The 26,632-nt window shown below is 46.6% G+C and overlaps 2 protein-coding genes across 3 annotated transcripts; one reads left to right on the top strand and one right to left on the bottom strand.

Annotated features, from left to right (window-relative positions):
- Positions 1–1,911: 1,911 nt before the first annotated feature.
- On the bottom strand, positions 1,912–14,206 carry USE1 (unconventional SNARE in the ER 1). The gene is made up of 7 exons (XM_054981447.1): positions 14,011–14,206; positions 8,585–8,634; positions 7,889–7,967; positions 7,611–7,758; positions 6,826–6,856; positions 5,400–5,562; positions 1,912–2,562 (listed from the first exon to the last, which is right to left on the bottom strand). Exons 1-7 carry the CDS (start codon positions 14,116–14,118, stop codon positions 2,380–2,382), a joined length of 762 nt encoding a protein of 253 aa, XP_054837422.1. The 5' UTR covers positions 14,119–14,206; the 3' UTR covers positions 1,912–2,379.
- A 10-nt stretch (positions 14,207–14,216) lies between these two features.
- RPL36 (ribosomal protein L36) lies at positions 14,217–18,060 on the top strand. 2 transcript variants are annotated; one of them, XM_054981448.1, is made up of 4 exons: positions 14,217–14,315; positions 16,491–16,585; positions 17,528–17,662; positions 17,924–18,060. In XM_054981448.1, exons 2-4 carry the CDS (start codon positions 16,493–16,495, stop codon positions 18,011–18,013), a joined length of 318 nt encoding a protein of 105 aa, XP_054837423.1. In that variant the 5' UTR covers positions 14,217–14,315; positions 16,491–16,492; the 3' UTR covers positions 18,014–18,060. The 2 variants fall into 2 exon arrangements, with proteins under 2 accessions (XP_054837423.1, XP_054837424.1); XM_054981449.1 differs by lacking the exon at positions 14,217–14,315 and adding an exon at positions 15,152–15,257.
- The last annotated feature ends 8,572 nt before the right edge of the window (positions 18,061–26,632 follow it).

Genomic DNA, 26,632 nt, shown 5'->3' with positions numbered 1-26,632 from the left:
TTTCCTATCAGGGCATGAGATAGCCCACTGCGATCCTGGCCATGGGCCCCCCCAAATCCCGCCCCCCAAGCAGCTGAGCTGAAGTAGATCACGCCGCAGCAGTTAAGTTAGTAGACATGCTATCATGAGTCAATTCTGCCCTATTCTACAGTCAGCTGATCAGTTAGGCTCAGGCACTCGGTCAGAAAACAACGGTTCGTTTGCCAGGTGCCAAAGCTGGAGAGAGGCATCCCTGCTGCTCTTGGCTGCTGCATGAGGCAGGAAGGCGAGGCACTGACCCCTGGAGGGGATCGCCTCCCTTGCAGCCTGCTCTCTCTATACAGCACAGGCCAAGTGCCTGTGGGTCAGGAGGAGGGTTGTGCGCGTGTGTTGCTTTCTACAGATCATTAACCACACGATGGGCCCTGGGCCTCCAAGGTTACTGCGAAGTGGGAGGAGCTAACACAAACATCAGCAAACGCTGGCTTCAGGACAGGGAAGCAATCTTTTCCAATTTAACCAAACATTAACTCTGCACTCCACAACAGTTCAGCTGGAGTTCTCTGTGGCTGCCTGACCCAGCTGCAAGGAGCCCTCCCAGTTGCATCCATGCACACGTGGCGGGGAGGGGAGGGAGGGGAGGAGCAGCTTCTGGGGAAAGCCTGCCTCCCCACTTCGGCAGCCAGGCTGCAGCACGAAGGGCAGCTTTCTTGAGCACCGGCAGAAGTCTCCCCTCTCACCAACAGATGCTGACAAAAGAAAACAAGACGTCGTGGGGGGAGGAGAGCACGTGTAATCAGCAACCAAGCTCATATTTTCCTCTCCTCCCCGCCCCCCCCCCCCCCATGCCCTGTGAGGTAGGTTAAACTTTGAGCATGTAAGTGGCCCAAGATCACCCAGCAAGCGTCCATGGCAGAGCAATCAAACCTGGTTCTCCCAGACCCAAGCCTGACATACTCAACATGACACCCCGCTGGCTCTCAAACTCTCCTTGAGCGCCAACCCTTCCTGTGCCTCTGACCCTTCCCTCTAAATACTCAGGTGGTGAGAGGAATACTTAACAACTTTTCTTTCAGCCAATGAAAAGTAGCTCTCTTTTTTTTGTTAAACCGCTTCGCTCAGTCCTCAAGATTTCCAAAAAGCTTTCATTGACTTTCAGATTAATCCTGTGTCACGCTGTCGGCGATTTGACCAGCACTAGCTAGGTCTAGATGAGAGCAGCTCCAGTCCAAGCTGCCAGGTTAACTGTGACCAGAGGGGCATTCAAGGGGCACACGCAGAATCAGCAGCCACGAAACTCTGCCAATGCAGCACCTGATCCAGAAAGGAGCAACTTCAGGGGCCTGATGGCCATTCTGAGTTGTTAAGGGGATTGTGTCGGGTGCTGGTTCTCCCCGTTTCCAGGGCTGGCACTGGCAAGATCCAGCTTTCAGACCCAGGGGGTGGCAGCCCTAATCTCTCTGCCTGTGCAACTGTAGCTATGCTCTCAAACAAAAAGGGGAGAGATGAAGCAGGGGGCTGCCCTCCCCTGGACTAAAAAAAAAGACTTCTGTTGGAGGTTTCAGAGATGGCAAAGCAAAAAACCCACCGACAGAGTTGCTGAAAATGAAGCCTCACAGGCCCCGTCCTGTTGTCAACAACAAAAAATTTGCACCAACCGTCAAACAAGGCAAAAGAAGCCCATCTCTGCATATAGTTTATTCTGCTATTCATCACAAATGGGAAATAAAGTGTGTGTTATGATTCCTCAGGGATATTTCTTTACGTACACTGCAGAGTATTTATTTTGTTTAGATTTTACAGGTTTTTAAATGCTATTTTACCTCACTTTCCCCCTTCCACCGTTTTGGTTTGTTTTTCAAAAGAGACAAAATGACACCTCCATTAGGTCTCCCTGCCCACCCCCAAACTCCCTCTGACAGGCCTCATTCAAGTAGCAGATGACATGCCCACCCCAGGCATGGGCTGTACCACTTCAGGTTGCAGGCAGAGCTAATGGGGCTGCAGGCTCTTCTACACAGAAGCATTTCTTTTGTATAGAAAACAAGAATGCTAGGAAGAAGAGCCCTAGCCTAGACTGACTGAGCTATTTTTCCACATGAGGAAAATTGTTGTTCTACAAAGCAGTGTTCCACTGGCAGAGCTGTCACCCTGCCTCCCCATCTGAGGTGGCCAGGACACTCACTAGCACAGCACCCCATCCCATCGGCAAGCAGGCTGGACCCAAAACTAGCGCACACAACCAGCTACCAAAGTTCTTCTTTGTCCTTCCCAAGTTAAATGAGTTAAGTTCTGCAGCCTGGATGGAACAAGGCCGCCTTCCTCTGAACATCCAAGGCTTGGACTTTGCAAAGGAAAAGAGCAAAACATACCAGGCTGCCCGTGCTGGAGAACAAGAAGTCACCTTAGTTTTGGGAAGATCCTGATAAACAAGATCATGCTGATGAAAATAAAGCAAACAACAATCAGCATTAGCCACAAAAGCCAGTTGACTGATTTCTTGGCGTGCTGCTCCAGGCGGTCTGATTCGTCCTTCAACTTCTCAAAGTTCTGATCGGCCAGCTTGAGCGAATGAGACAATGTCTAGGAAAAAGAGGGTGAGGCATTGAGGTCTATGGAGGGGGCCAACTGCAAGACACAGCAGCTGCACAATTCTACCAGAGAGCGAAATGCCACGGGGATCCGGGCCGGTAGGAAGTTCTGTCAGCACAGGACCTTAGAAGCACTGTGGTGTTCCCTTCTGTAATGTTTTGCCATGTAAATAAGTTTGAGTGTGTTAGTTCTGTGTATTGATGTGGTGATTTTGAATATTAATTACTGTGGTTTTAAATGTACGCCTTTGAAGTAAGAAGGAAGGGGGATGGATGGGTGAGAGACACATGCTGTGATAAAATGACAGCTGTACTGGAGTGTCGGGGGGGTGAACTGCAGTTTTTAGTCAGAGCGCAGGGGGAAACGGTTTGTTCTGTCTGGGTCAGGCAAACCATGTGGAAGCCTGAGCCTAAGTCAGTCTAGTGCTGAGAGAGTCTGTCTTATTCAGTCAATCTGTGTGGAAGTCTGAATGTTCTGCATTGTGAATAAACACAGGGGGCAACGGGGGGGGGGGGAAAGTCTAGTTCAGTCAGGCAGTCCGAGATTGAGAATGTGTGTCTGGGTGGGCGAGAGGAGAGAATTATTCTGTGAGTGAAGAAGTGTATGGAAAATTAGCCTGGGTCTGTGAATAACCATTTAAGGATAAATAAGTATTTTGAAACCACCAAGCTTACGAATTTATTCTGAAACCAATATGCTTATTGGTTTCAATGATCAAGCTTATGTACTTATAAATATATTCTACTTCTGGTTAAGCAAAATGCTTATTTTATCGGGAATAAAGGATCCCTTTTAGATCTCACAGTCACCACCATGCATTGATCATTCTGTCATAGTACTATCTATAACAAGCCTTCCTATAATATCAGATAAACAGAACAGATCTAACATGAAAGCCTTTGGTGGCAGTGATCCTTATTTCAAAGGAGCAAAGACAACAGTAGTAGGAAGGGAAAAGCTAAAGGTAGTCAGTCCCCTGTGCAAGCACCGAGTCATTACTGACCCATGGGGGGACGTCGCATCACAACGTTTTCTTGGCCAAATTTTTGTTATGGGGTGGTTTGCCATTGCCTTCCCCAGTCGTCTACACTTTACCCCCAGGAAACTGGGTACTCATTTTACTGACCTTGGAAGGATGGAAGGCTGAGTCAACCTTGAGCCGGCTACCTGAACCTGCCTTCCACTGGGATCGAACTCAGGTCGTTAGCAGAGCTTGGGCTGCAGTACTGCAGCTTACCACTCTGTGCCATGGGGCTCCCTGAACAGTAGTAGGAAGTGGAATGGAATTTCTATGGCTCACTCAGCCTAAGGTCAGGTAAGTCCTTAATTTTTGGAACTCTGAACTGTCAATCTTGTTATTAGGCAACTCTGTGCGTGAGAGACTGGGACCACACATTCTTGCATTCAAAAATAAGTAAGGAAAGAGAGGCCAGTCCCAGAGATACAGAATATATTCTGTCACTGCTCAATAGCTTTGAGGCCAGACTAAATGAGAGATTCTGGAAACTCTGTGAATGAATCTCTTGAACGTTTTTATTGTTAAATAGCAATGTATGGGGGCATGGTACTTTTTACAATTAAAAGCCCACCCCCAGCTCTATTGTGCACCCTGAGGAAAGATAAAGACTGCCTATATGTTGTGATTTTGAGGCATTTGAACACAGTTTAATTAGGAAAAGAAGTTGAATATTTGGGGACTGTAAATGTTTTGCAAGTAATTAAGTTTGAGTATAATATTTTTGCTGGTTACTGTGGGGTTTTTAATATATTTGTTACTGTGGGTTTAAATGCAGGCCTCTGAGGAAAGGAGCGAGGGCTGGGTGGGTGAGTGACGCTTGCTGTGTTCGGACGGTTGCTTCGCTCCTGAGAGAGGGAACTGCAGTTCTTAGTCTGAGTGGATCCAAGGGAAAGTGTTCATTCTAGCCAAGGCAGGCCATCGGTGTGGAGCCTGAAAGAGTCTGTGTGTTTCTAAGAGAGAGTTAACCAGCAAGTGTTGACCTGTAGTACAAGAGCAAGCATCGGGTCCAGTAACACCTTTGAACCCAAGTCCTACTTAACCAGGAGATTCTGGCCAAGTCAGGCCATCTGCCTTGTGTATATCTCAGAGGAAGCATTTATTCTGTTTAAGCGAGGCAAACTGTGTGGAAAGGCCTGAGTGAATCTCTGTCTGTGTGGAGTGATTGTTCTGTAAGTAAAGATCTGTGTGGGAAATTGGTTTTTGTGACAGGGTTCATGAATACATAACAATTTTTGAAACTATCAAGCTTAAGAGCTAGCCTGAAACTAATACACTTATCAGTACTGTGTTCCCATCAAGCTTATGTACTTATAAATACATTCCACTTTTGTTTAAGCAAGACAGATCCCTTTTTTACCTCACAACCACCTTTACATGCTGACCATTCTGTCGAATTACCATCTATAACAAGCCTTCCTATAATACCAGTTAAATTGAGGAGATCTAAGACAAAAGCTTTTAGTGGCAGCAAAAACCTTCTGGAAACTCTGTAGGAGTCAGGGAGACAACAATATACAGATCACACACAAAGGAGCAAAGTGCCACGGGTGGTGTTAGTGGTGGGATTCAAACTCCAAAGGGAAGGTAAAAAACCTGAGAAAGCTAGAGATCAACTAAAGCTCTGTGTGAGTGAAGAAGAAAGGAAGGAGGCCTTCCTGAGGTAAAAGTTTAAGGTAACATCCGGAGGAGCTGTAATAAAGATCCAAGGCAGGTTAAAGAGAAACGCCACACCTTCCATTTCCTTGTGCTGGGGCTGAGTGCCTTGCCAGGACAGTGCTCACTCAGGGTAGTGCTAGTGCCAGAGAACTACCTGGTTATCTTGTTTAATCACATTCTGAGCCACCAGGGTGTTGTTTTTGAGGTTGCGTGCCAGGTGCAGCATCTCTTCGGCCAGCTTCTCCTGGATGCTGTGGTGGTGCTGCAGTATGGCATCCAGGTCCGCAGCTGACTGCTTCTCATCTGGCAGGGGGCCCCTGCAGAACACCAAGGAAACGCAAGCTGTCCTTTCATCACAATAAGCAACAGGCTTGTAGCTTAAACCACCCAGTGCTGAATGGGTGTTATTTGAGGTGTCCACCGAGGGATACTTCCAGCCACAGGGGGTGCACTCTAGAGCCAAAGAGCCCTGGGAAGCAGCTCCTACATCTGCCATCATGGCTACCCTCATGCACATTACCCACTTCACCCTTGTGTCTTTCTGAGAATTCGCAGGCCTTGGGTGGCTAGAATAGGTCCTCCACTGCTAGGGAAACCTTCTCAGCAGCCAACAAATCACATCCCTCCTGCTCCCACCAGGCTGATGTCCCTTCTTTGCAAAGGAAGGAAGGCCACTGCCCACCGGAGGGTAACAAGTATTTTTTTACAATTCAGAAGTGTCAATCTGCAAAAAAAAGTAAAAAATAAAAAGTAAAAGTAAAAAAAATACTTGGTGGGCAGTGGCCTTCCTTCCTTTGCAGTTCAGTTTGGGGGAGCCCTTCTCCTTGTTTTTTGATATCCCTTCTTTGGCTACTAGTGCAGTCATAGCATGTGTTCCACAGATCTGGCACAGCTGCAAGAGAGCTGAGCCTACCTATATTCAAGTGGGGCACTGACCATCTTGCCACATCACATGCCCTTCTGGTGCTCTCACATGTGCAGCAGTTTGGAGGAGGCAAGGGACAGAAGCAGCATAGGAGCCTCCCCTCCTTGTTGACAGCCCAGTCCCAACAACAGAAGACCCTCCTTCTGTCACAGATATTTGGATTGGAGCACATTATACTCAGCAATACACAGGTATGCTAGTGAACTCTTCTGAACTCTGGATGAATTTTGCTGCAGCTTTTTCTAACTTGTTGTATAACCATACAGGTGTACTTATAAATCTAATCACGTATAGCAAACTGTTACACTTCTCTCCCAAGCCCTCATTTCAGGAGCTCAGGATGTGGTGGGTGAACATAAGGAAGCCCCACTAGATCAGGCCAGGATAGTCTCCCAAGCCCAGCATCCCATTTCCAACAGATGACAACCAGGTGCCTGTGCAACGCCCATAAGCAAGGCATGCAAGCCAACCCCACCCCCCAGCACATGATACTGGAAGGCCTCTCAATATGGAGGTTTCATTCAGCCTTCATGGCTAACAGTTGTTAGTGGACCATGGATCTGCCCAAACCCCATTTCCTTTTCACTCTACTGACCCACTTTACTGGGAACATATATCACAGTTCAGGCCATCCTATAATATCCCCAATACTCACATGCGCTTCCTCAAGCTGGTTTCTTCCAAATCTGGGAAGTTAAAGAAAACATTGCTGTCAGCAGCTGCCTACCCACCTGGGCAGGCTGCGGGATACAACAGGAGAGTTGGCGGGACAGAAGCTCTGACCAGGGACCCAGGGTCAGAATGCGAGAAAGGCAGTGGTGAGCCAGTGTATGTGTAGCATGCCCACAAAGTGCTGTGCACATGCAGAAGAAGCACTGAAGGGGGGGGGTGGCTACCACCACACAGCTATACCCTATCCCAGCTCTAGCTGTTGGAAAGTGAACAAGAACCCCCCCCCCTCTGACAGGGTAGTGGGTTTGCTGGCAGGCTGCAAGCAAGGAGCTAGAGAGGGCTTGTTTGTGTATGCTCCAGAACGAGGAACAGTCAGGGCACACTCACCCATTTTGCATGAGAGGTCCTGGGGAGGCAGAAAATAGAAAGGAAGAGAGTGTTCACAGAACCCTTAGAGGTGGCGAGCCAGCATGCTTGTGCCAACCTCCCTGCAACTGCCAGGCACAGAAGCCACACAAAACCTGCCACGTCAGCCCCGGAGGCCCAGCCACTCAATCATCCAACTAAGGTCCCGCCCCCTTCACGAACAGCGCCCCCCCCCCCAGCCAGACACCCCCAAAGTTGGGCAAGGCAAGCTGTATCACTGGGGCTCGACTCGAGCCACCCTCAAGGAGTGGGGGGGGGGAGTGACTTTCACCTTGGCCAAGTGGCCCCTTAGAAGAGCCCTTCTGGAAATGGGGGTGAAGGTGGCAAGCGGACATACTGTACCAAGCAGCTCGCTCCTCATTTCGCCAGCGTAGCGGGCTTTGGTCTGCAAATGCACCGTCTGGGTGGCTGGGATCCGTTCCTTGGCCGTGGTGGGGGTTCGCCCAGGGGCCAGGAATTGATTGGCAAGTGCCTTTTCAGACGAGGACGACTGGGAAGAAAAAGGACAGAGCCTGAGACCCACCCGAGACACAGCAGGGAGAGCTCAAGAGGAACTCCCTGTGGGCAGCTACAGGGACAGCGAGATTCTTATCGAGGCCTGGACGCTCCCTGGCCCTTACCAGCTTTTCTGCTTCTAGAAGTCCTTTCAAGAAATCCACCTTGCGAGAATATTCCTTCAGCACTTCTGGGGCTGGCTTGCTGAAAGAGACCATTCCAGAACAAGTCATCACATCAGAAAGACTGGCAGGATGCTCTCTGCTGTCCCTCCAACCCCCATGAAGTCGGCAAAGCCACCCCAGCCAAGAGGAGAGGGGGGGCACAAGTCAATAGAGCAGCAGCTCTTGGTAGAGGCCTGATTGGCCTACTGCCCACAGCAGAAGCAGCCATGCCTGTGGCAACAATCTTTTCTGGCAAAAAAGGGAGTCATTTGGGGGGCTCTGCTGTGAAGTTCTCTTAAAGAAGCAAGTCAAGACAACAGTAGATGACGTCAAGGGCTCATCAGAGCTTGCGTCCTTTCCCAGCCTGTGCACCAGCGAGTCTCTCTCACTTTCGGCACTCCCAGAGGCAGGTGATCTGTTTCAAACTGCAAGCCATTTTAGCACAAGCCAGTTTAAAATAACTTTTAGGGCTGTTACTTGTATCACTGTGAGAACTTATGAATGCTGCAGAGTAAAGTCTTGAGTGAGGCTTGTGAGGTCTACATTAGACATAACTCCCCAGAAGATTTTCAGTGCCTTCTCCTTCCCTCACAAGCAACACCAAACCAAATGTGACATGTTGCCCAGCCAGCATCAGTCCTACCCCTGTCTACTCACCTAGAGTGCTTCTTCAGCTCCAGGAGCATCTCTTCCAAAGCAGCAACATACTGAGGAGAGACACAAGAGAGACAGTTGGTTGCCTGTGACAGAGGCCCTTCTGGTCCACTGCACCCTACTGTTCCAGGGTGGTGGCAAGGATAAACAAGACCAGGGAGCTTTCCATCGAGGTATGAAAGAACCCCCTCCAAAATCTTGAGTGCTCTTGCATTGCCCGTAAGCAGTGCAAACTTGAGGCCGCTCCTCTTTGAAGCAGAGCCTTCCACCGGTCTTCTTCCCAAGGGGTGCAGGATCAGGACTGCAGCCACCATCTCAGAAAGCTGAAAAAACCCTCCTCAGGTCAGAGAAAACTGGCCGGTCCACCCCCTCCTGGAATTTGATCCACCCAAATGGACAGCAAGCACTGCTGACGACCGCATCCCTCTTGGGAAAAGGCTGCCACTCCCACTCAGAACAGGAATCTACACGTCTCCAAGGAAAGAGAAAGGAGGGTGGTGGGCCAAATGCCAGAACGGGAGCCAATAAGGTGGGGCTTGGAATGGCATGAAGGGATGTAAAATCTGTGCTGACTCTGCTCAATACGGCTCAGGGACATGGTCCAGTCCATGGGGAAGGATCCAAGTTCCAAAGCTGGGAACTCCCTTCCACTGCAACACTGCTGCAGCAGAGCACAGCCACTCATTCTAGGCCTGTCTGCTTCGCACCCCTCTCTCTGTGCCTCCCTCACATGGGAAGCTGGTATTGCCCCGAGGCTCACAAAAAGGTAGGAGTGCGTACTGTGGCCTCTGCAGGGCTATGCTGGCTGAACTGAAGAAAGCATCTCAAAGACGAGTATTCAAGAGCCCAGCCCTCAACATCAAGTGTGCCCTGCTGCATCAGAATAAGCAGCTCACTCTTGCGAACCATTCCCTCTTCAGAAGCTGCCTGCCAAAAGCCTACGGGAAGCAGATGAGCAACTCGTAAGGGCAAGTGCCCTCTCCTGTTCCTTCTCCCCAGCATCAGGGGCTGTGCAGGCACTCCCGCCCTTCAGCAGGCCTCTGAATCGGTCTGGCCTTGTTCTTAAAAAGCCAGTTCAGCTAGCAGCTATTCCCACCCACACTCTGGCAGCAAATTCCACAAGGGCATCAGCTTCTTCAGGCACTCTGATGCTTGCAGTATGCTTACTCAAAAGTAAGCCTGACTGTGCTTAACACTGCTTCCTTCCAAGAAAGCATGCACAGAACTATACATCTCAGATGCAGCACGGCTGTGGCCTCTCTCAGCACCAAGATCTCTGTTCTTTGAACCAGCTGTTCCTGCACTGATTTAGCCACTGATGGGTCTTTCTTTTTAAGAGCAGATTTCCAGAGGCAAAGGGTAGACACCAGGGCTTTTTTTCTGGGAAAAGAGGTGGTGGAACTCAGTGGGTTGCCCACGGAGAAAATGGTCACATGGCTGGTGGCCCCGCCCCCTGATCTCCAGACAGAGGGCAGTTGAGATTGCCCGCCATGCGGGCAATCTCAACTCCCCTCTGTCTGGAGATCAGGGGGCGGGGCCACCAGCCATGTGACCATTTTCAAGAGGTTCCGGAACTCCGTTCCACCGCGTTCCAGCTGACAAAAAGCCCTGGTAGACACAAAGGACAAATTCTCCAACCATTCTTCCCAGGTCCCCTGGAGTAATTTGCTAAAACACAAAACAGCAGACTTACTCTGCCATGATAAGCTGTGAGAAGTCAAACAGAGAGGCCCTGGAAGGACCCAGGGCCCACTGGTGGCCAAACCAACCCAGGTACTTCAGGCTCTAGATGTCCAAGCCCAGGAAGAGAAGCTGACATTCCAAAGCCCTATATGTCTTTGCATACAGCTGCCCCTTTCCTGGAGTCAAGCAGAGCAACAACAGTGACTACAGCTTCACTATTACCCTGTAAGGAAAGTTAGATGGAAATATCGTAGCCATCACAAGCCATCTTTGGGGTCACTGGAGCTGAGCAGGGATATAGCCCTAGGCAGGCCACATTCCAACTCAAGTGCCTGCAGCCTCAAAGCTGCCCTAGCTCTCTGTCTGCTCCAGGATACGTCATATTTTTGCCAGTGAGGAGGGCTTACTTTCCCCAGGCTCTCTCCAACTGCGAGTCCCCCCCCCCCCCCGCCACCAAAGCAGCAACTGGAAAGGCCTAGGGCCTGTGTCAGCCCAATGGTGTGAGGACTGATGGGACCTCTGGAGGTTAACTAACTGCATTACATTTGGCAGCTCCCAGCAGGCACAGCCTCCTTTTCTGAATCTACCAAGCCTAAAGAAACCATCCTTTCGACACAAATAACACTGAGCCAAGTCACCTGCACCTTGGGAGGTAGTTGGCCACATGAGAGCCAGCTGGGAAGGCTCACCAGCAGCTTGGCCCTGATGAGAAGGAGCCTGTTTCAAAGCGTCTTTTCCAGCATTATACTCTGAAACCAAGCTAAGGAACTTGAAAGACCATCTTGGGGCCCGATCCTAGAGATCTGCTTCAGAGGATCTTTCCAGGTAGACCAAAAGCCCTGTCTTTCTCAGGTGCCCTCAGAGATTTCAGGTGGCTGACAGAGGAGAGCTCCTTTACGTGGCGACACCTTACCTACAAACTGCTCTCTCCAGAGGCACTGACCCTGGTCATTTTCACTTCTCTGCCAGAGTGAGATATTTTCATTCTGGATCCAGCATCATTCCTGACATTTTGTTTCTACCTAACTATGCTGCTTTCACCCACTGTATATCTCATTCATTTAAAACTTGATTTTACTGTAAGCTACTTTGGAGACTTTTTCAAAGTGGCTTATAAATCCCCCCCCCCAAAATACAGACCATACAGGAAAGAGACACAAATATTTTCTTTTAAAACCGCCAAAGCAGCTTATGTCCACCATTGATAAAAACAATGCATCATACTTAAGCCCAGCTTCTCAGTAACTGCAAATGCTAAAAACAACACTGGAAGATACCAATTCCTTAAAAAATGGGGTGTGGGGAACTGGAGACAACCCAAGGTTTGCCTGGTGGTATCTGAGAGATACTCAAGCAGGCATTCCCCATATAGCACTGGGGAACATGTCCCCCTGAGGACCAACATAGACAAGGCCTTACAGCTTAAAGCTGCTATCTCAACTCTTTACAATGAAGACACACAGGCTCCAGCCCTTTATCCCTTATAGAGGATGGCACGGAGTTGTTTTCTGCTGTCCCAGAAGGTCGGGCCAGAACCAATGGCTTGAAATTAAATCAAAAGAGCTTTTGGCTAAACAGGAAGAACTTCCTGACTGTTAGAGCAGTCCTTCAGTGGGACCTCAGGAGGTGGGCTTCCTCGGGAGGTGGTGGGCTCTCCTTTGGAGGTTTTTAAGCACAGGCTAGATGGCCACCCGACAGCAGTGCTGATTCTGTGAACCTGGGCAGATCATGAGTGGGAGGGCAGAATAGGTTACATCAGTGCTTAGTTCTCATGGCCCTTCTTACATGCCCAGGGTAATGCCAATTGCCACCTTGGGGTCAGGTAGTAATTTTCCCAGGCCAGTTTGGCTAGGGATCCTGACGGTGTTTAGCCATCTTCTGGGCATGGAGCAGGGGTCACTGGGGCAGTCGGAGGAGGTAGTTGTGAATTTCCTGCATTGTGCAGGAGGTTGGACTAGATGACCTTGGAGGTCCCTTCCAACCCTATGATTCTATTATTCTACCAAAAGCCACCCTAAATTTGCACATTATATCAATTCTCATGTACTGCACCACTAAAAACATGAGTCTAGCATTTTGGGGTGCTGCATGGCATAAAAGTATAGATTCAAAGTGTGATCGTCTTAATTTTTACATGAAGTCTCAAGAAATCCACTGTCAAATCACTTATCACATCAATGAGGTTTTACAAATAGATTGTTTGCCCCATCTCAGATGCACTTAGGAAGCAGTTCCCCTCTTCGCTCCATTGTGGTGCTTTTGTGCACCTTCCATGTTTTTCCTGGCTTTTCTACCTTATTTCAAAAATTTGCTTCCTTTTGATCTGTTGGAATATACCACAGCAAAGTCAGAGTGACTGCCTGTGGATAACAAGAAGGCTAGAGTAATTTTAAATGCTGCCCTAGCTCTGGATCCAGCATCATTCCTGACATTTTGTTTCTACCTAACTATGCTGCTTTCACCCACTGTATATCTCATTCATTTAAAACTTGATTTTACCGTAAGCTACTTTGGAGACTTTGTCAAAGTGGCTTATAAATCCCCCCCCCCCAATACAGACCATACCGGAAAGGGACACAAATATTTTCTTTTAAAACCGCCAAAGCAGCTTATGTCCACCATTGATAAAAACAATGCATCATACTTAAGCCCAGCTTCTCAGTAACTGCAAATGCTAAAAACAACACTGGAAGATACCAATTCCTTAAAAAATGGGGTGTGGGGAACTGGAGACAACCCAAGGTTTGCCTGGTGGTATCTGAGAGATACTCAAGCAGGCACCCCCCATATAGCACTGGGGAACATGTCCCCCTGAGGACCAACATAGACAAGGCCTTACAGCTTAAAGCTGCTATCTCAACTCTTTACAATGAAGCCACACAGGCCCCAGCCCTTTATCCATTAAGGGAATTGCTGGTCCTTATAATAACAATATTCGATATATATACCGGCCATCAGGACAACTTAATGCCACACTCAGAGCGGTTTACAAAGCATGTCATTATTATCCCCACAACAAAACACCTTGTGAGTTGAGTGTGGCTGAGAGAGCTGCAACTGACCCAAGGCCACCCAGCTGACTTCAAGCGGAGCAGTGGGGAATCAAACCCGGCTCTCCAGATTAGAGTCCCGTGCACTTAACGGCTACACCAAACTGGCTCTCCTTAGGGCTCCGGCTGTCCCTCTTCTGGCCCAGGTGGGCTCCCGTGCACTGAGGCGCTCTGCAGCTGCGCCCACCCCGGATGCTGCGCCAGGAGATGCTCCGCAGCCTCTGCCCCAAGGGGGTTCCCGCGCGAGATCCCATACACGCCGCGGCGGCAGCGGGCGGGGGAGACAAGGCTCTTCGCTCCAACAGCAGCAGCAGCAGCAGCAGCAGCAGCAGCGTACGCGGATGAATGAATGCCCTGCCTTGCCTGCCGTGCGGCCGCCGAAGGTCTGGAGCGCTCCACCGGAAAAGAGGCCGGCAAGCCTGAAGGACCGCAGGGCAGCCAGGAGCCCCCCGCGCTCCGGAGCAGGAGGGCCGCCACCTCCGCTCCGCCCCGCCCCGCCCCTGCACCTCCCGCTGCCCCGCACCTCGCGCAGCGCCGCCTCTGCCACGCGGCCATCCCGCCCGCCACGCGCCCCCGGGGCTTCCGCGCCCACGCAGCTCGTGAGCCCCCCGCGCTCGTCCCGGCGGCGGAGGGGCGCTGCGGCACCGCTGAGCCCGCCCGCCCTCCCAGGGCCAACCGGGCCACCGCGCCGCTCACCTTCTCCAGCCGCCACTCGCCCGCGCTCCGCCTGTCGGCCGCCAGCGCCTCGCAGCGGCTCAGCAGCCGCACCAGCTTCAGCTCCGCGCGAGGGGCCGGCACCGCCATGGCCGCCGCCACTTCCGCGTCAAGAAAGCCGGTCCCCGGTGCGGCTCTATAGTTCTGGCTGCAGCCTTTCTGTCCCGGCAGCCTCGATGGTTTTCTCCGCCCCAGGGACCGCCCAGCCGATCGCGCTGAGCAGCTGCGCGCGCAGCTCTCTGTGCTTCTCTTCTTCCGGCGGGGCCTCCATTGCGCGGTCTTGGCAGGTGAGCGCTCCGGTCAGGGGCGGCGGAGGATCCGCTTCCATCCGCCTGCGCGGGAGCAGCCCGGGCCCGGGGCAGCCCCTGGGGGGGCCGGGAGGCGGGGGCCGGAGCGAAGGGGCGCCCTGAGGTCGGGGCGGGGGCGGCCCTGCCTGCCGGTGAGGCCCGGCGCCGCCGAGAGGTCCGCAGCGGTCCTCGGGCCAGGCTGCGCGGAGAGGCGCCCGAGCGGGCAGAGCAGCCCCGGCTGGATCAGAGCAGCCTGGGCCTGGAGGCAGCGGTTGGGCCCTCCGGGTGGGGGGCTCCCTTGGCCCGCATGGCTAGAGCCCCTGCCAGGCCTCTCCTCCCAGGCTCTTCCTTTGAAGCTGCCTCTGCCTGTGGCCGTCGGGGCGAAGAAGGGTTTCCCTTGGTCCCCAGTTCTGGCTCTCCCCCAGTCTTCTTGGGTGCCCTCCAGTTCTATAGTGTCTGGGGAGAGGGCGAAAAAGGCCCTTCTGCCCCCACCCTCTCTGCTCCTGCGTAGTTTTACCCTTCCCCCAGCTCTTCAGTAGCCTCTCTGAGATACGGTTCTGGTCGCCCTGTTTACAAAATATAGCGACAGAAGAGGGCATGCTAGATGTACGCAGCGTTTGAACAACTGACCTGCCTCCTTTGAAATTAGAATGCTGGCAGCCTGATTTTCAGTGCTTGGATTGTTGTTACTTCTTCACTACTGCTGTGCTCTGGGTTGGCATTTTCATCGAGCGTTTTCATTACAACCCTAGATCTCTTTTCCTCTCAGGCAGGTCACCTTACCTATACGAAACTTCTTTTGCCACATCGTTGCCCTTTTACTCAGATTGGAGAACTCGTCCTAGAGCTCTCCGCAACCTGTCTTGTGTTTCACCATCTTAAATAATTTGGTTTCATCCAGAAACTCAGCCAGGCAAATTTCTGAGTGACACAGATTTCTTGGTAAGAATGGCTGCTCTGAAAAGGGGAAAAGAGCCCTTCAGAGTGACCCCAGGCCCTGACCTGAGAGGAAAGCCTGAAGAGTTTGGGGCTTAGGAGAAGACATGAGAAGGAGTGTGTGGAGTGGATGCTATTTTATTTATTTCCTTCATTAATACCTCACTCCCCCCCCCAGGGAATCCAAAGCAGGTTACATTGCTCCCCTCTCCTTAATATTAGCATCACAACAGCCCTGCGAGGTAGGTTATGCTGAGGGTGTGTGACTGGTCCAAGGTCACCCAGCAAGCTTCCATAGCAGAGGATCCAAACCTGAGTCTTCCAGATCCTAGTCTGACCCTACACCATGCAGCCGTTTTCTCACTTCTAATAAATTACAACCAGTGAAGTTAATGAGCAGCAGATTCAGGAAGTGCTTCTTCTTGGGATTCCTAATTAATTTGTGGCCCTCGCTGCTCCAGGGCGAGGAGGTGGCTGCTAGCTAGAGTAAAAGGGGATCGAACAGATGAATGGAGGAAGAAGGGAGATCTGTCAAGAACAATTCGCGACTATGGCTAAAAGGAGCCTCAGCGTTCTGAGTCTTGTGTACCTCTGAATGCCAGATTCTGGGAGGGGCCAACTTTAACAGCTGTTGGCTTCCTAGAGGCAGCTGGCTAGCTCCTCTGGGGAGCAAGGTGCCAGGCAGGTGCCCTGGTCAGATCCAGCAAAGTTTTACTTAAAAGGAAGAGAAAAAGATCTTTCTGAGCATGATGGCATATAAACTTGCGGTCACTAAGAATTGTGCATTTTCCTATGTATGAGATTGGGTGCTGCTTCATTCTCGGTGCTTTTCTCTGACACAAGGAACCTCTTGGAAGCCTCTTGTATGGGGGAAGGCTCCTTGCCCCCACCTATGTTGCCAGAAACCCCAGCATCATTTTGAGATGCCTGCGTCTCTCTTCTCCCTGGAAAGGTGAAACATACAGGAAATCCTGCATCTAAATAAAAACACTGAAACTTGTACAGGGAGAGAAAGGAACACTTTTGGAAGGGCCCTCCTCTTTCTCAGTTCTGAGATAGGAGGAGAAGCAGGCCGTGGCTTTGGTCCCCTCTGGAAGTCTGCATTTCCTCCCATCTCACAACCACCTCTGCCTGGGGTGGGGAGGTGAAGAGATGCCTTACTTTGCATCTATTAATCTGGTCTCTTGGCAAGATGAGGGTTTCCCCAAAGGCCTCTAATCACTCTTTCTCCTTCCTCAGCCATGGCAATCCGCTACCCGATGGCCGTTGGCCTCAACAAAGGCCACAAGGTGACCAAGAATGTGGTAAAGCCACGCCATTGCCGCCGCCGTGGGGTGAGTCTGAGCCAGGGCGCTGTGTGGGTTTCGTGTTCTGGTTTGTTCAGGTTGTTGCCGATTCCTACTTTGCAGGCAGTGAGGCAGAGGAACACTTGGCTGGAGCCTTCTGCTTGGGCTTAGAGACTAGATGGAGTGTGGCCGAGTGTTGTAATGGGGCAAGCCCTCCTCCCCACCACACACTTCTATTCCCACCCTGTGGATAGGGGCAGTGCAGATCCGACTTCTTCCTGCACATAGTCCAGGGAAATGGTAGCAAACTGCTGATGCCACCCCCACTGCCCATTCAGATTGGTAGCTACAGTGCCTGCAGAACCACATGGGGACCACCCCACCCCCCATGCTCCAGGCTTCCTACTCTGGAGAAGTACTATGGCTAGGGTGCCACTGGCTGAGTAGTCCTGTCCTACATTCATTCCGTTCTCCTTTCCACCTGCAAAGCTACCTTCCTTCCACTTTACATTCCTCCTTAAAACAAGCTCTCTCTTGAACCTGTCAGGCATATTTCTAGGCCACCTTCCTGCTCGTAGAGTCCCAAGAGCAGTTTATAATCCCCTCTCCCATTTAAAACAGACCATTGTAAGCCTTGGACACAGTCCCACAAGCTCCTGTTTTCAATGACAAGGATATTTTCCAGTGGCCTATCCTGCTGGTATCCAGAGCAGCTGCTGGGAGTGAGGGGAGAGCGCCAGGGCTTAGCAGCCACCCTCTTCGGAGTCCCTGCCTACACATTTCTCTCTGCCTGGGGTCCTGCTTGGCCTTTACCAGGGGGCAGGTATGGTTCTTCCAGCATTGCTGCAACAAGGCCTGCCCCTTTTCTCTCAGCCATTTTCATTCAAGAAAAGGCCTTGGAAAGTGGGCTGTAGCATTGCACTAGCTCAAAATAGCAAGGTTGTAGTAGTGAAAGACTTCATTTAAAAAAAAAATTGTTCTCTTCCTTAGCGCCTGACGAAACACACCAAATTTGTTCGGGACATGATCCGGGAAGTGTGCGGCTTTGCACCTTACGAGAGACGTGCAATGGAATTGCTGAAAGTCTCCAAAGATAAGCGAGCTCTGAAATTCATAAAGAAAAGGGTGAGTGGCGGAAGGAGGAGCCAAGATTTGTAGAATCCCAGTGTAAAAGGAGACACACCCTTCCCTCTTGGAGAGAGCAGGGGGCATCTCACTGAGTTTTTGCCCTCTTCAAAGGGCTGGCTGTGACCCGTCCCAGACCCTGAGCTGAAGCCCAGGTTGTAACCGATTCTGGCCTGCCGTGACCCAGCCCAGTCTTCCATCTCCCCAAACTGTATCAGCCTTTACTCAGCGGTGCTGATGTACTTTCCTTTTTGCTCACAGGTTGGGACTCACATCCGGGCCAAGAGAAAGCGAGAAGAACTCAGCAACGTTTTGGCAGCCATGAGGAAGGCAGCTGCCAAAAAGGACTGAACTGTTTTTCCCCAATAAACAACATTTTGAACACCCAACAAAGAAAATGCCTCGAGTCTGTTGCAAAGCCCATTTGGTGCAGCATTTCAAGGGTCAAGTTCAAATCCTTACTCTGCCACAACGCACACCGTCTACTCTAGGGCTCTAACCTTACCTGGGCATTGTGAGCATGAAGCAGAAGAGGCGAGAGGTCCATCTGTAGACCTGTCCTCTGCAGCTGGTGCTGGGGTGGGACAGGACTGCCTCCACGACAGAAAAGGTTCTGCAGAAGCCAAGCTTCAGATCCAAGCACACCTTGGAGAACAATGCTTTCCCCCTTCAAGATGGAGGTGTGCAGGTGACCATTATGGGCAAGAGACTGGGCAGAGCAGGGTCTCTTGCTTCTTGCAATATTAGCTTTAAGCTCTCCTTGTGGGGACATGTAGCACACAGTAAATTTATTTACTTTAGTTGCATCCAGTAGGAACTCAAAAGTGTCTTCCAGTTGTATTCTCACAACAGTGCTGTGAGGTAGGTTACGCTGCATTCACTCAGCAACATTCCGTGGCAGATGGGGATTTGAACATGTGTCTCCCAGATCCTAGTCTGGCACTCTAGGAGAGACTAGGGGTTTGAGTAGTGGTGCCAAATCAATGGGGATGCGGTCACCCCTAGGAATAAGCTCTATAGGCAGGACGGAGGGGTGTGTTGAGGGAGATGCTGTCTATCAAAAAGCACAGAATCAAGTGAGAAAACATTAAGGGGATGAGCTCCCCCACAGAAGCAATATGGGTGGATAATGGACCCTAAGGCTTATTTAAAAGGGGGGGTGCTCTACTGCCCCCCTGTTCACACCCTTGAGGCTGATACCGGGATGAAGAAGGAAATGAGGTGACTAGAGCAGATAACATGATGCTGGGTGATTTCAACTGCCCTCACATTGACTGGGTGCTCAAGTCATGCTGTACAAGTAAGATTTTGAGACATCATAAGTAACTACTGGAACTGGTCCTAGAGCCAACCAGATGGACAGTGATCTTGGGCTTGGTTCTAAGCAGGGCTTAAGACCTAGTGAGAGAAACCGGTATCTTTGCACCACCTGGGAGCAGGGACCCCAGTGCTATTAAGGTCAGCACTTGGGTCAACGAAAAGTTACTTCTGACAGCCAAAAGGGAATTTTACAGTAATGGGGGGAATATTTGCGAGAGCTGAAAGGGAAATGCAAAAGAGTCAAAGGTATTTAAACCACACTAACGAAGCCTAAATAAAAATGCATTTTCCAGGTTAGGTAAGTGCAGCCAAGTCTAAAAGGATGCCTGTATTGTTAACCCAAATCAAAAGTCCAGGAGCACCTGTAAGACTAACAAAAATCAGTGGTAGGAGATGAACTTTCGTGATCCACAGCTCACTTATTGCCTGTATCTTGTGAGCTGTGGGTCATGAAAGCTCATCTACCACCACTGGTTTTTGTTAGTCTTATAGGTGCTCCTGGACTCTTGATCTTTTCCACTGCTACAGACAGACTAACCCAAGTCAAGGAAGCTATAAAAAGCAAAAGGCTTTTAAAAAGTAGGTTTGTCCCAATGAAGTGAACAGAAGGGAGGTCAGGGTCTGGCAAAAAAAATATAAATTGGATGCGCAAAAAAAAATTGAGCAGATTACTAAAAGTCACAAGACAAGAAAATGGGAACCAGCTGAGAAGTCCTGACTGACTCTTCACACACACACACACCCCCAATCTCCTGGGCTTTCCAGACCAGAGAGCAGCAGAGGTGGTTTGCCATGGCCTTCCTCCACATAGGGACCCCAGACTTGCTTTGGTGGTCTCCCCTCCAAGTGCTGGCCATGGCCAATCCATGAGCTCAAGCTCCGCTGGGCTGTTTGGGCTGCTGTAAAAGCATAAATACAGGCAATAAGCGTTTCTTTAAAATATTATCCAGAGCAGGAAACCAGCCAGTGAAGCTGGGCTTCGAGACTGTTATTTATGATAGCATTTGATTGGTTTTCTTGTTTATTGGCAGTCCTTAATTGTGATTTCAAATTGTAGTCTTTTTAATGGTTGTGGCTTTATTTATATTGTAAGCCACCTTGAGTGCCTTAAGGTAGAAAGCTGATTAATAAATATTTTGAATACGTAAATAAATTTGAACGACCAAGGGAAAGGATTGCTAAAGGAAAACAGAAAGGTGGCAGAGAAGCTAAATGAATTCTTTGCATCTCTGTTCACTGTGGAACCCATGGGGCGTGTACCTACGCCACAGCCACCATTTTCAAGAAGGGAAAAAGCCAAATTGAGATGACGAGATGAAGTTCTAAACCTACTGGGGAAATCAAAAACCATTAAGTCTCGAGGTCTTGATAGCACAGACCCATGAGTTCTTAAGGAACTCAGATGAGGCTGTTGACCTACTAACCCATGTATTTTCAAGATGCATGCTTTTGTGAGCCAAAGCTCTTTCTGGACAGATACGAGTAGTAGTGGAGAATTCATAAGTTTAGGAGGTGGGTGGGGGAGGGGTGTAGCAAAGAACAGGAGGAAAAGGTACAATGGGATTTGATTAGAGTAAAAATTGGCACCAAATTGCATCCTGTCTTCTACAAGAGTTAGTGAGCTCATATTGCCTAATTAGTTTACTCCTCAATTACAAGATACGATGCTATTAACAGACTATTAAAGGTTAATAAATGTCTCTTCCTAAAAATCAACTATCTAGTATTTGAAAAGTAATATAGAACATACATAAAAAATTTAAATTCCAATGGTGGTTATTTTATGCAGAGAGAGCTTTTGTTTAGAACATAATTTTGTATTTGGGTGCTTAGTAGTCTTGGGCCAATATCTTTTATCTTGGATACATCTTAGATGCTATGAAGTTCATGTCTGTTTAATGCTAAATACATTATAGGGTAAAGTCCCTGCCTCCTCCCACCCCAAGTGGGAAAGAAAGTCCCTTAGGATTTTGGTGCGCTGAGCCAGGGAGCAAGGGAAGGGGGGAAAGGATGATCTCCGCTCAGTCTCTTAGGAGGTTGGTGTGGTCTCTGCTGGAACTTCAAGGCCACGTTCTCAGGCCGGCCAGGAAATGGTAACCAAAACATCTGCAAGATAAGCAGCTAGCAACCAGTCAGCAAAACAGGTTTCCCTCTGCATGTTCTCAGAGGTACACTACACACTGCAGCAAGAAACCTATAACACGTGACAGATATGCTGGAGGCATATCTAACAATTACAAAATCTCGAATTTCTTCTCAAGTTTTAGCAGATAGCAGTATGAATTATGGTAATCTGGCAGAGTTCAAAGTGAATTATGGTAACTAGGAAGTTTTGTGTCATATAGATGACTCAGCACAACTCTCTTTAAAACTGAGAATAAATTCAAAATACGTATCTAGGTGTATTCTTAGAAATAAAAAAATTGGATCAAAACTAGTGCTCATCGCCCAAATTAAGCATAAATATGCTGTCTGGGCCTTCATTAAAACTTGCTATAAAAATACTATAAAAATTGTAATGCTTTCTAAAATTGTTTCTTTTAAGTACTGTGTTAATTTCCATTTCTGAATGCTTATTAAAAGAGTGGCAAAAATAAACGCATTTATATGGGAAGGTAAAAAACCTAGGATTAAAGCAAATGTGTAAGAGCAAAGAAAAAGGTGGATGTGGGTTATCAAATGTATTGACCTACTGCAAAGCAGCAAAGACTTCAAATGATTACAGATGGGGCAAGACCCAGAGGAGTTAGCCATGTTAGTCTGTAATTGCAAAATAGTAAAAATTCCAGTAGCACCTTTTAAGACTAACCAACTTTATTGAGGCATAATCTTTTGAGAACCACAGCTCTCTTCATCAGACGGGGCAAGGCATCAGGAGGACATACTATTAACAATAGAACAGGAATATATAAATATGCCTTCATATGCTTTTTTGTGGATGAATAAAAGATCAAAAAGTTTTACGGGTTTGCTAGTATGAATATTCATACTATGCTAAAGGTTTAGAAAAAGATATAGTAAGTACTTGCCCCTTGTCAACTGTCCGTTAGCATCTGTAATTAGAGAAAGGGAATTTACTCAAAACAGTAACATTAAATAATTCAAGAACTGGGAAAATGGCAAGTTCAGGAGCTATTTAGATTTATTATGGAGTAATAGGGTTATTACCTACAATAACAGTTCGCACAAATTAGAATCTTGGAATTTCATTTTTGATTATTTCCAAATATGCAGGTTTGTAGTTCTATGAATAAGAAAGTGAGATTTGTGTCTATTAACTTGGAGTGTTATTTGTTGGATAATCAGATTTCCCCCCCCAAAACTATACCACGGGTCTCCAACCTTTTTGAGCTTGTGGGTACTTACCACAGGGTGGCAGGTGAAACCACAAGATGGCTGCCATGGGAGGCAGCGCTAACAACAAAATGTCATGGAGTGAGGTTATGCATACTTCTAATAGTAACTCTTCAACATTTCAGGCAGAAGTTCCAATTAACAGGACACCTTTTAAAAATGAACATACTGTTTAAAACAGTATCATGCATATACACAGCTTACCCTCAGTCAACCAGTGAAGATCCTTGGACTGTCGTGGTGGCAGCTGCTACCAAAGCAATGTTTTTAAAAATCTGGCCATTGAAGCTCTTAACTGGCAGGATTTTGGTCCAGTGGCACCTTAGAGACCAACAAGATTTTCAGGGTGTAAGCTTTTGGGGGTCAGAGCTCCTTTCTTCAGATATCAGGTATCTGAAGGGAGCTCCAAATCTCGAAAGCACATACCCTGAAATCTCGTTGGTTTCCAAGGTGCCACTGGACTCAAATTCTGCTGTTCTACTGCAGACCAATAAGGCTACTTGCCTAACACAATGGCAAAACGTGCAATATTCCACAAGACCTTTTAAAACCTTAAAAGGTGTCATGGAATATTGCACGTTTTGCCACTAATCTAAAATTAGATTCTGCCACTTAATCTAAAATTAGATTCTGCCACTAATCTAAAATTAGATTCTGCCACTTAATCTAAAATTAGATTCTGCCACTTAATCTAAAATTAGATTCTGCCACTAACCTAAAATTAGATTCTGCCACTAACCTAAAATTAGATTCTGCCACTAACCTAAAATTAGATTCTGCCACTTAATCTAAAATTAGATTCTGCCACTTAATCTAAAATTAGATTCTGCCACTAATCTAAAATTAGATTCTGCCACTTAATCTAAAATTAGATTCTGCCACTTAATCTAAAATTAGATTCTGCCACTAATCTAAAATTAGATTCTGCCACTTAATCTAAAATTAGATTCTGCCACTTAATCTAAAATTAGATTCTGCCACTAATCTAAAATTAGATTCTGCCACTTAATCTAAAATTAGATTCTGCCACTTAATCTAAAATTAGATTCTGCCACTAACCTAAAATTAGATTCTGCCACTAACCTAAAATTAGATTCTGCCACTAATCTAAAATTAGATTCTGCCACTTAATCTAAAATTAGATTCTGCCACTTAATCTAAAATTAGATTCTGCCACTAATCTAAAATTAGATTCTGCCACTTAATCTAAAATTAGATTCTGCCACTTAATCTAAAATTAGATTCTGCCACTAATCTAAAATTAGATTCTGCCACTAACCTAAAATTAGATTCTGCCACTAACCTAAAATTAGATTCTGCCACTAATCTAAAATTAGATTCTGCCACTTAATCTAAAATTAGATTCTGCCACTTAATCTAAAATTAGATTCTGCCACTAACCTAAAATTAGATTCTGCCACTTAATCTAAAATTAGATTCTGCCACTTAATCTAAAATTAGATTCTGCCACTTAATCTAAAATTAGATTCTGCCACTTAATCTAAAATTAGATTCTGCCACTAACCTAAAATTAGATTCTGCCACTTAACCTAAAATTAGATTCTGCCACTTAACCTAAAATTAGATTCTGCCACTTAATCTAAAATTAGATTCTGCCACTTAATCTAAAATTAGATTCTGCCACTAATCTAAAATTAGATTCTGCCACTTAATCTAAAATTAGATTCTGCCACTTAATCTAAAATTAGATTCTGCCACTTAATCTAAAATTAGATTCTGCCACTTAATCTAAAATTAGATTCTGCCACTTAATCTAAAATTAGATTCTGCCACTTAATCTAAAATTAGATTCTGCCACTAATCTAAAATTAGATTCTGCCACTTAATCTAAAATTAGATTCTGCCACTTAATCTAAAATTAGATTCTGCCACTTAATCTAAAATTAGATTCTGCCACTTAATCTAAAATTAGATTCTGCCACTTAATCTAAAATGAGATTCTGCCACTAACCTAAAATGAGATTCTGCCACTTAATCTAAAATTAGATTCTGCCACTTAACCTAAAATTAGATTCTGCCACTAACCTAAAATTAGATTCTGCCACTAACCTAAAATTAGATTCTGCCACTTAATCTAAAATTAGATTCTGCCACTTAATCTAAAATTAGATTCTGCCACTTAACCTAAAATTAGATTCTGCCACTTAACCTAAAATTAGATTCTGCCACTAACCTAAAATTAGATTCTGCCACTAATCTAAAATTAGATTCTGCCACTTAATCTAAAATTAGATTCTGCCAGTAATCTAAAATTAGATTCTGCCAGTAATCTAAAATTAGATTCTGCCACTAACCTAAAATTAGATTCTGCCACTTAATCTAAAATTAGATTCTGCCACTAATCTAAAATTAGATTCTGCCACTTAATCTAAAATTAGATTCTGCCTCTTAATCTAAAATTAGATTCTGCCTCTTAATCTAAAATTAGATTCTGCCACTAACCTAAAATTAGATTCTGCCACTAACCTAAAATTAGATTCTGCCACTAATCTTAGATTCTGCCACTTAATCTAAAATTAGATTCTGCCACTTAATCTAAAATTAGATTCTGCCACTTAATCTAAAATTAGATTCTGCCACTAATCTAAAATTAGATTCTGCCACTTAATCTAAAATTAGATTCTGCCACTAACCTAAAATTAGATTCTGCCACTTAATCTAAAATTAGATTCTGCCACTTAATCTAAAATTAGATTCTGCCACTTAACCTAAAATTAGATTCTGCCACTTAACCTAAAATTAGATTCTGCCACTTAACCTAAAATTAGATTCTGCCACTTAATCTAAAATTAGATTCTGCCACTAATCTAAAATTAGATTCTGCCACTTAATCTAAAATGAGATTCTGCCACTAACCTAAAATTAGATTCTGCCACTTAATCTAAAATTAGATTCTGCCACTTAATCTAAAATTAGATTCTGCCACTTAATCTAAAATTAGATTCTGCCACTTAATCTAAAATTAGATTCTGCCACTTAATCTAAAATTAGATTCTGCCACTTAATCTAAAATTAGATTCTGCCACTAATCTAAAATTAGATTCTGCCACTTAATCTAAAATTAGATTCTGCCACTAACCTAAAATTAGATTCTGCCACTAACCTAAAATTAGATTCTGCCACTAATCTAAAATTAGATTCTGCCACTTAATCTAAAATTAGATTCTGCCACTTAACCTAAAATTAGATTCTGCCACTAACCTAAAATTAGATTCTGCCACTAATCTAAAATTAGATTCTGCCACTAACCTAAAATTAGATTCTGCCACTAATCTAAAATTAGATTCTGCCACTTAATCTAAAATTAGATTCTGCCACTTAATCTAAAATTAGATTCTGCCACTTAATCTAAAATTAGATTCTGCCACTTAATCTAAAATTAGATTCTGCCACTTAATCTAAAATTAGATTCTGCCACTAACCTAAAATTAGATTCTGCCACTAACCTAAAAGTAGATTCTGCCACTAACCTAAAAGTAGATTCTGCCACTAACCTAAAAGTAGATTCTGCCACTAATCTAAAATTAGATTCTGCCACTTAATCTAAAATTAGATTCTGCCACTTAATCTAAAATTAGATTCTGCCACTTAATCTAAAATTAGATTCTGCCACTAATCTAAAATTAGATTCTGCCAGTAACCTAAAATTAGATTCTGCCACTTAATCTAAAATTAGATTCTGCCTCTTAATCTAAAATTAGATTCTGCCACTAACCTAAAATTAGATTCTGCCACTAACCTAAAATTAGATTCTGCCACTAACCTAAAATTAGATTCTGCCACTAACCTAAAATTAGATTCTGCCACTAATCTAAAATTAGTGGCAGAACAAGTAATAAATGCTGGTTTCGTTGATCGGAAAAAAACATTTCCATTGGATATAATGGGGGTACTGCAGAGTGCAACTTTTCTGGAAGTTATTAATGAAATTTGGATCATTTTTCCAATTAAACCAGCATTTTTTACTTAATTGCACTGAAATCCGTCCAGTTATTCATAGGAAACTTGTGCTAAATTTACTGATAATATTTGATTTATACATCACTCTTCAGGACAACTTAACACCCACTCAGAGTGTGTGTCGTTATCCTCATGACAATCACCCTGTGAGGTGGGTGGGGCTGAGAGAGCTGTGACTGACCCAAGGTCACCCAGCTGGCTTCAAGGAGTCCCGTTGCTCTTAGCCACTACACCAAACTGGCTGTCTTGATGGAGGCAAGAGCTATTTTCGCTTGACTTTGGAAGACCCAGATCCTTCCTAATAAGAATAGCTTT

This window comes from Eublepharis macularius, chromosome 5 (genome assembly GCF_028583425.1).
Source record: "Eublepharis macularius isolate TG4126 chromosome 5, MPM_Emac_v1.0, whole genome shotgun sequence".
Lineage (NCBI taxonomy): Eukaryota > Metazoa > Chordata > Lepidosauria > Squamata > Eublepharidae > Eublepharis > Eublepharis macularius.
This window is presented reverse-complemented; position numbering and strand designations above follow the sequence as displayed.

Excerpts from the sequence above, each read along its gene's own strand:
- USE1 (XM_054981447.1), bottom strand. The coding sequence starts at position 14,118 with ATGGCGGTGCCGGCCCCTCGCGCGGAGCTGAAGCTGGTGCGGCTGCTG. Across the intron at positions 7,968-8,584 it reads GAGCTGAAGAAGCACTCTAG|CAAGCCAGCCCCAGAAGTGC; the intron begins GTGAGTAGACAG and ends GGTCTCTTTCAG. Across the intron at positions 6,857-7,610 it reads AATGAGGAGCGAGCTGCTTG|ATTTGGAAGAAACCAGCTTG; the intron begins GTACAGTATGTC and ends TTAACTTCCCAG.
- RPL36 (XM_054981448.1), top strand. The coding sequence starts at position 16,493 with ATGGCAATCCGCTACCCGATGGCCGTTGGCCTCAACAAAGGCCACAAG. Across the intron at positions 16,586-17,527 it reads GCCATTGCCGCCGCCGTGGG|CGCCTGACGAAACACACCAA; the intron begins GTGAGTCTGAGC and ends TCTCTTCCTTAG. Across the intron at positions 17,663-17,923 it reads TGAAATTCATAAAGAAAAGG|GTTGGGACTCACATCCGGGC; the intron begins GTGAGTGGCGGA and ends TTTTGCTCACAG.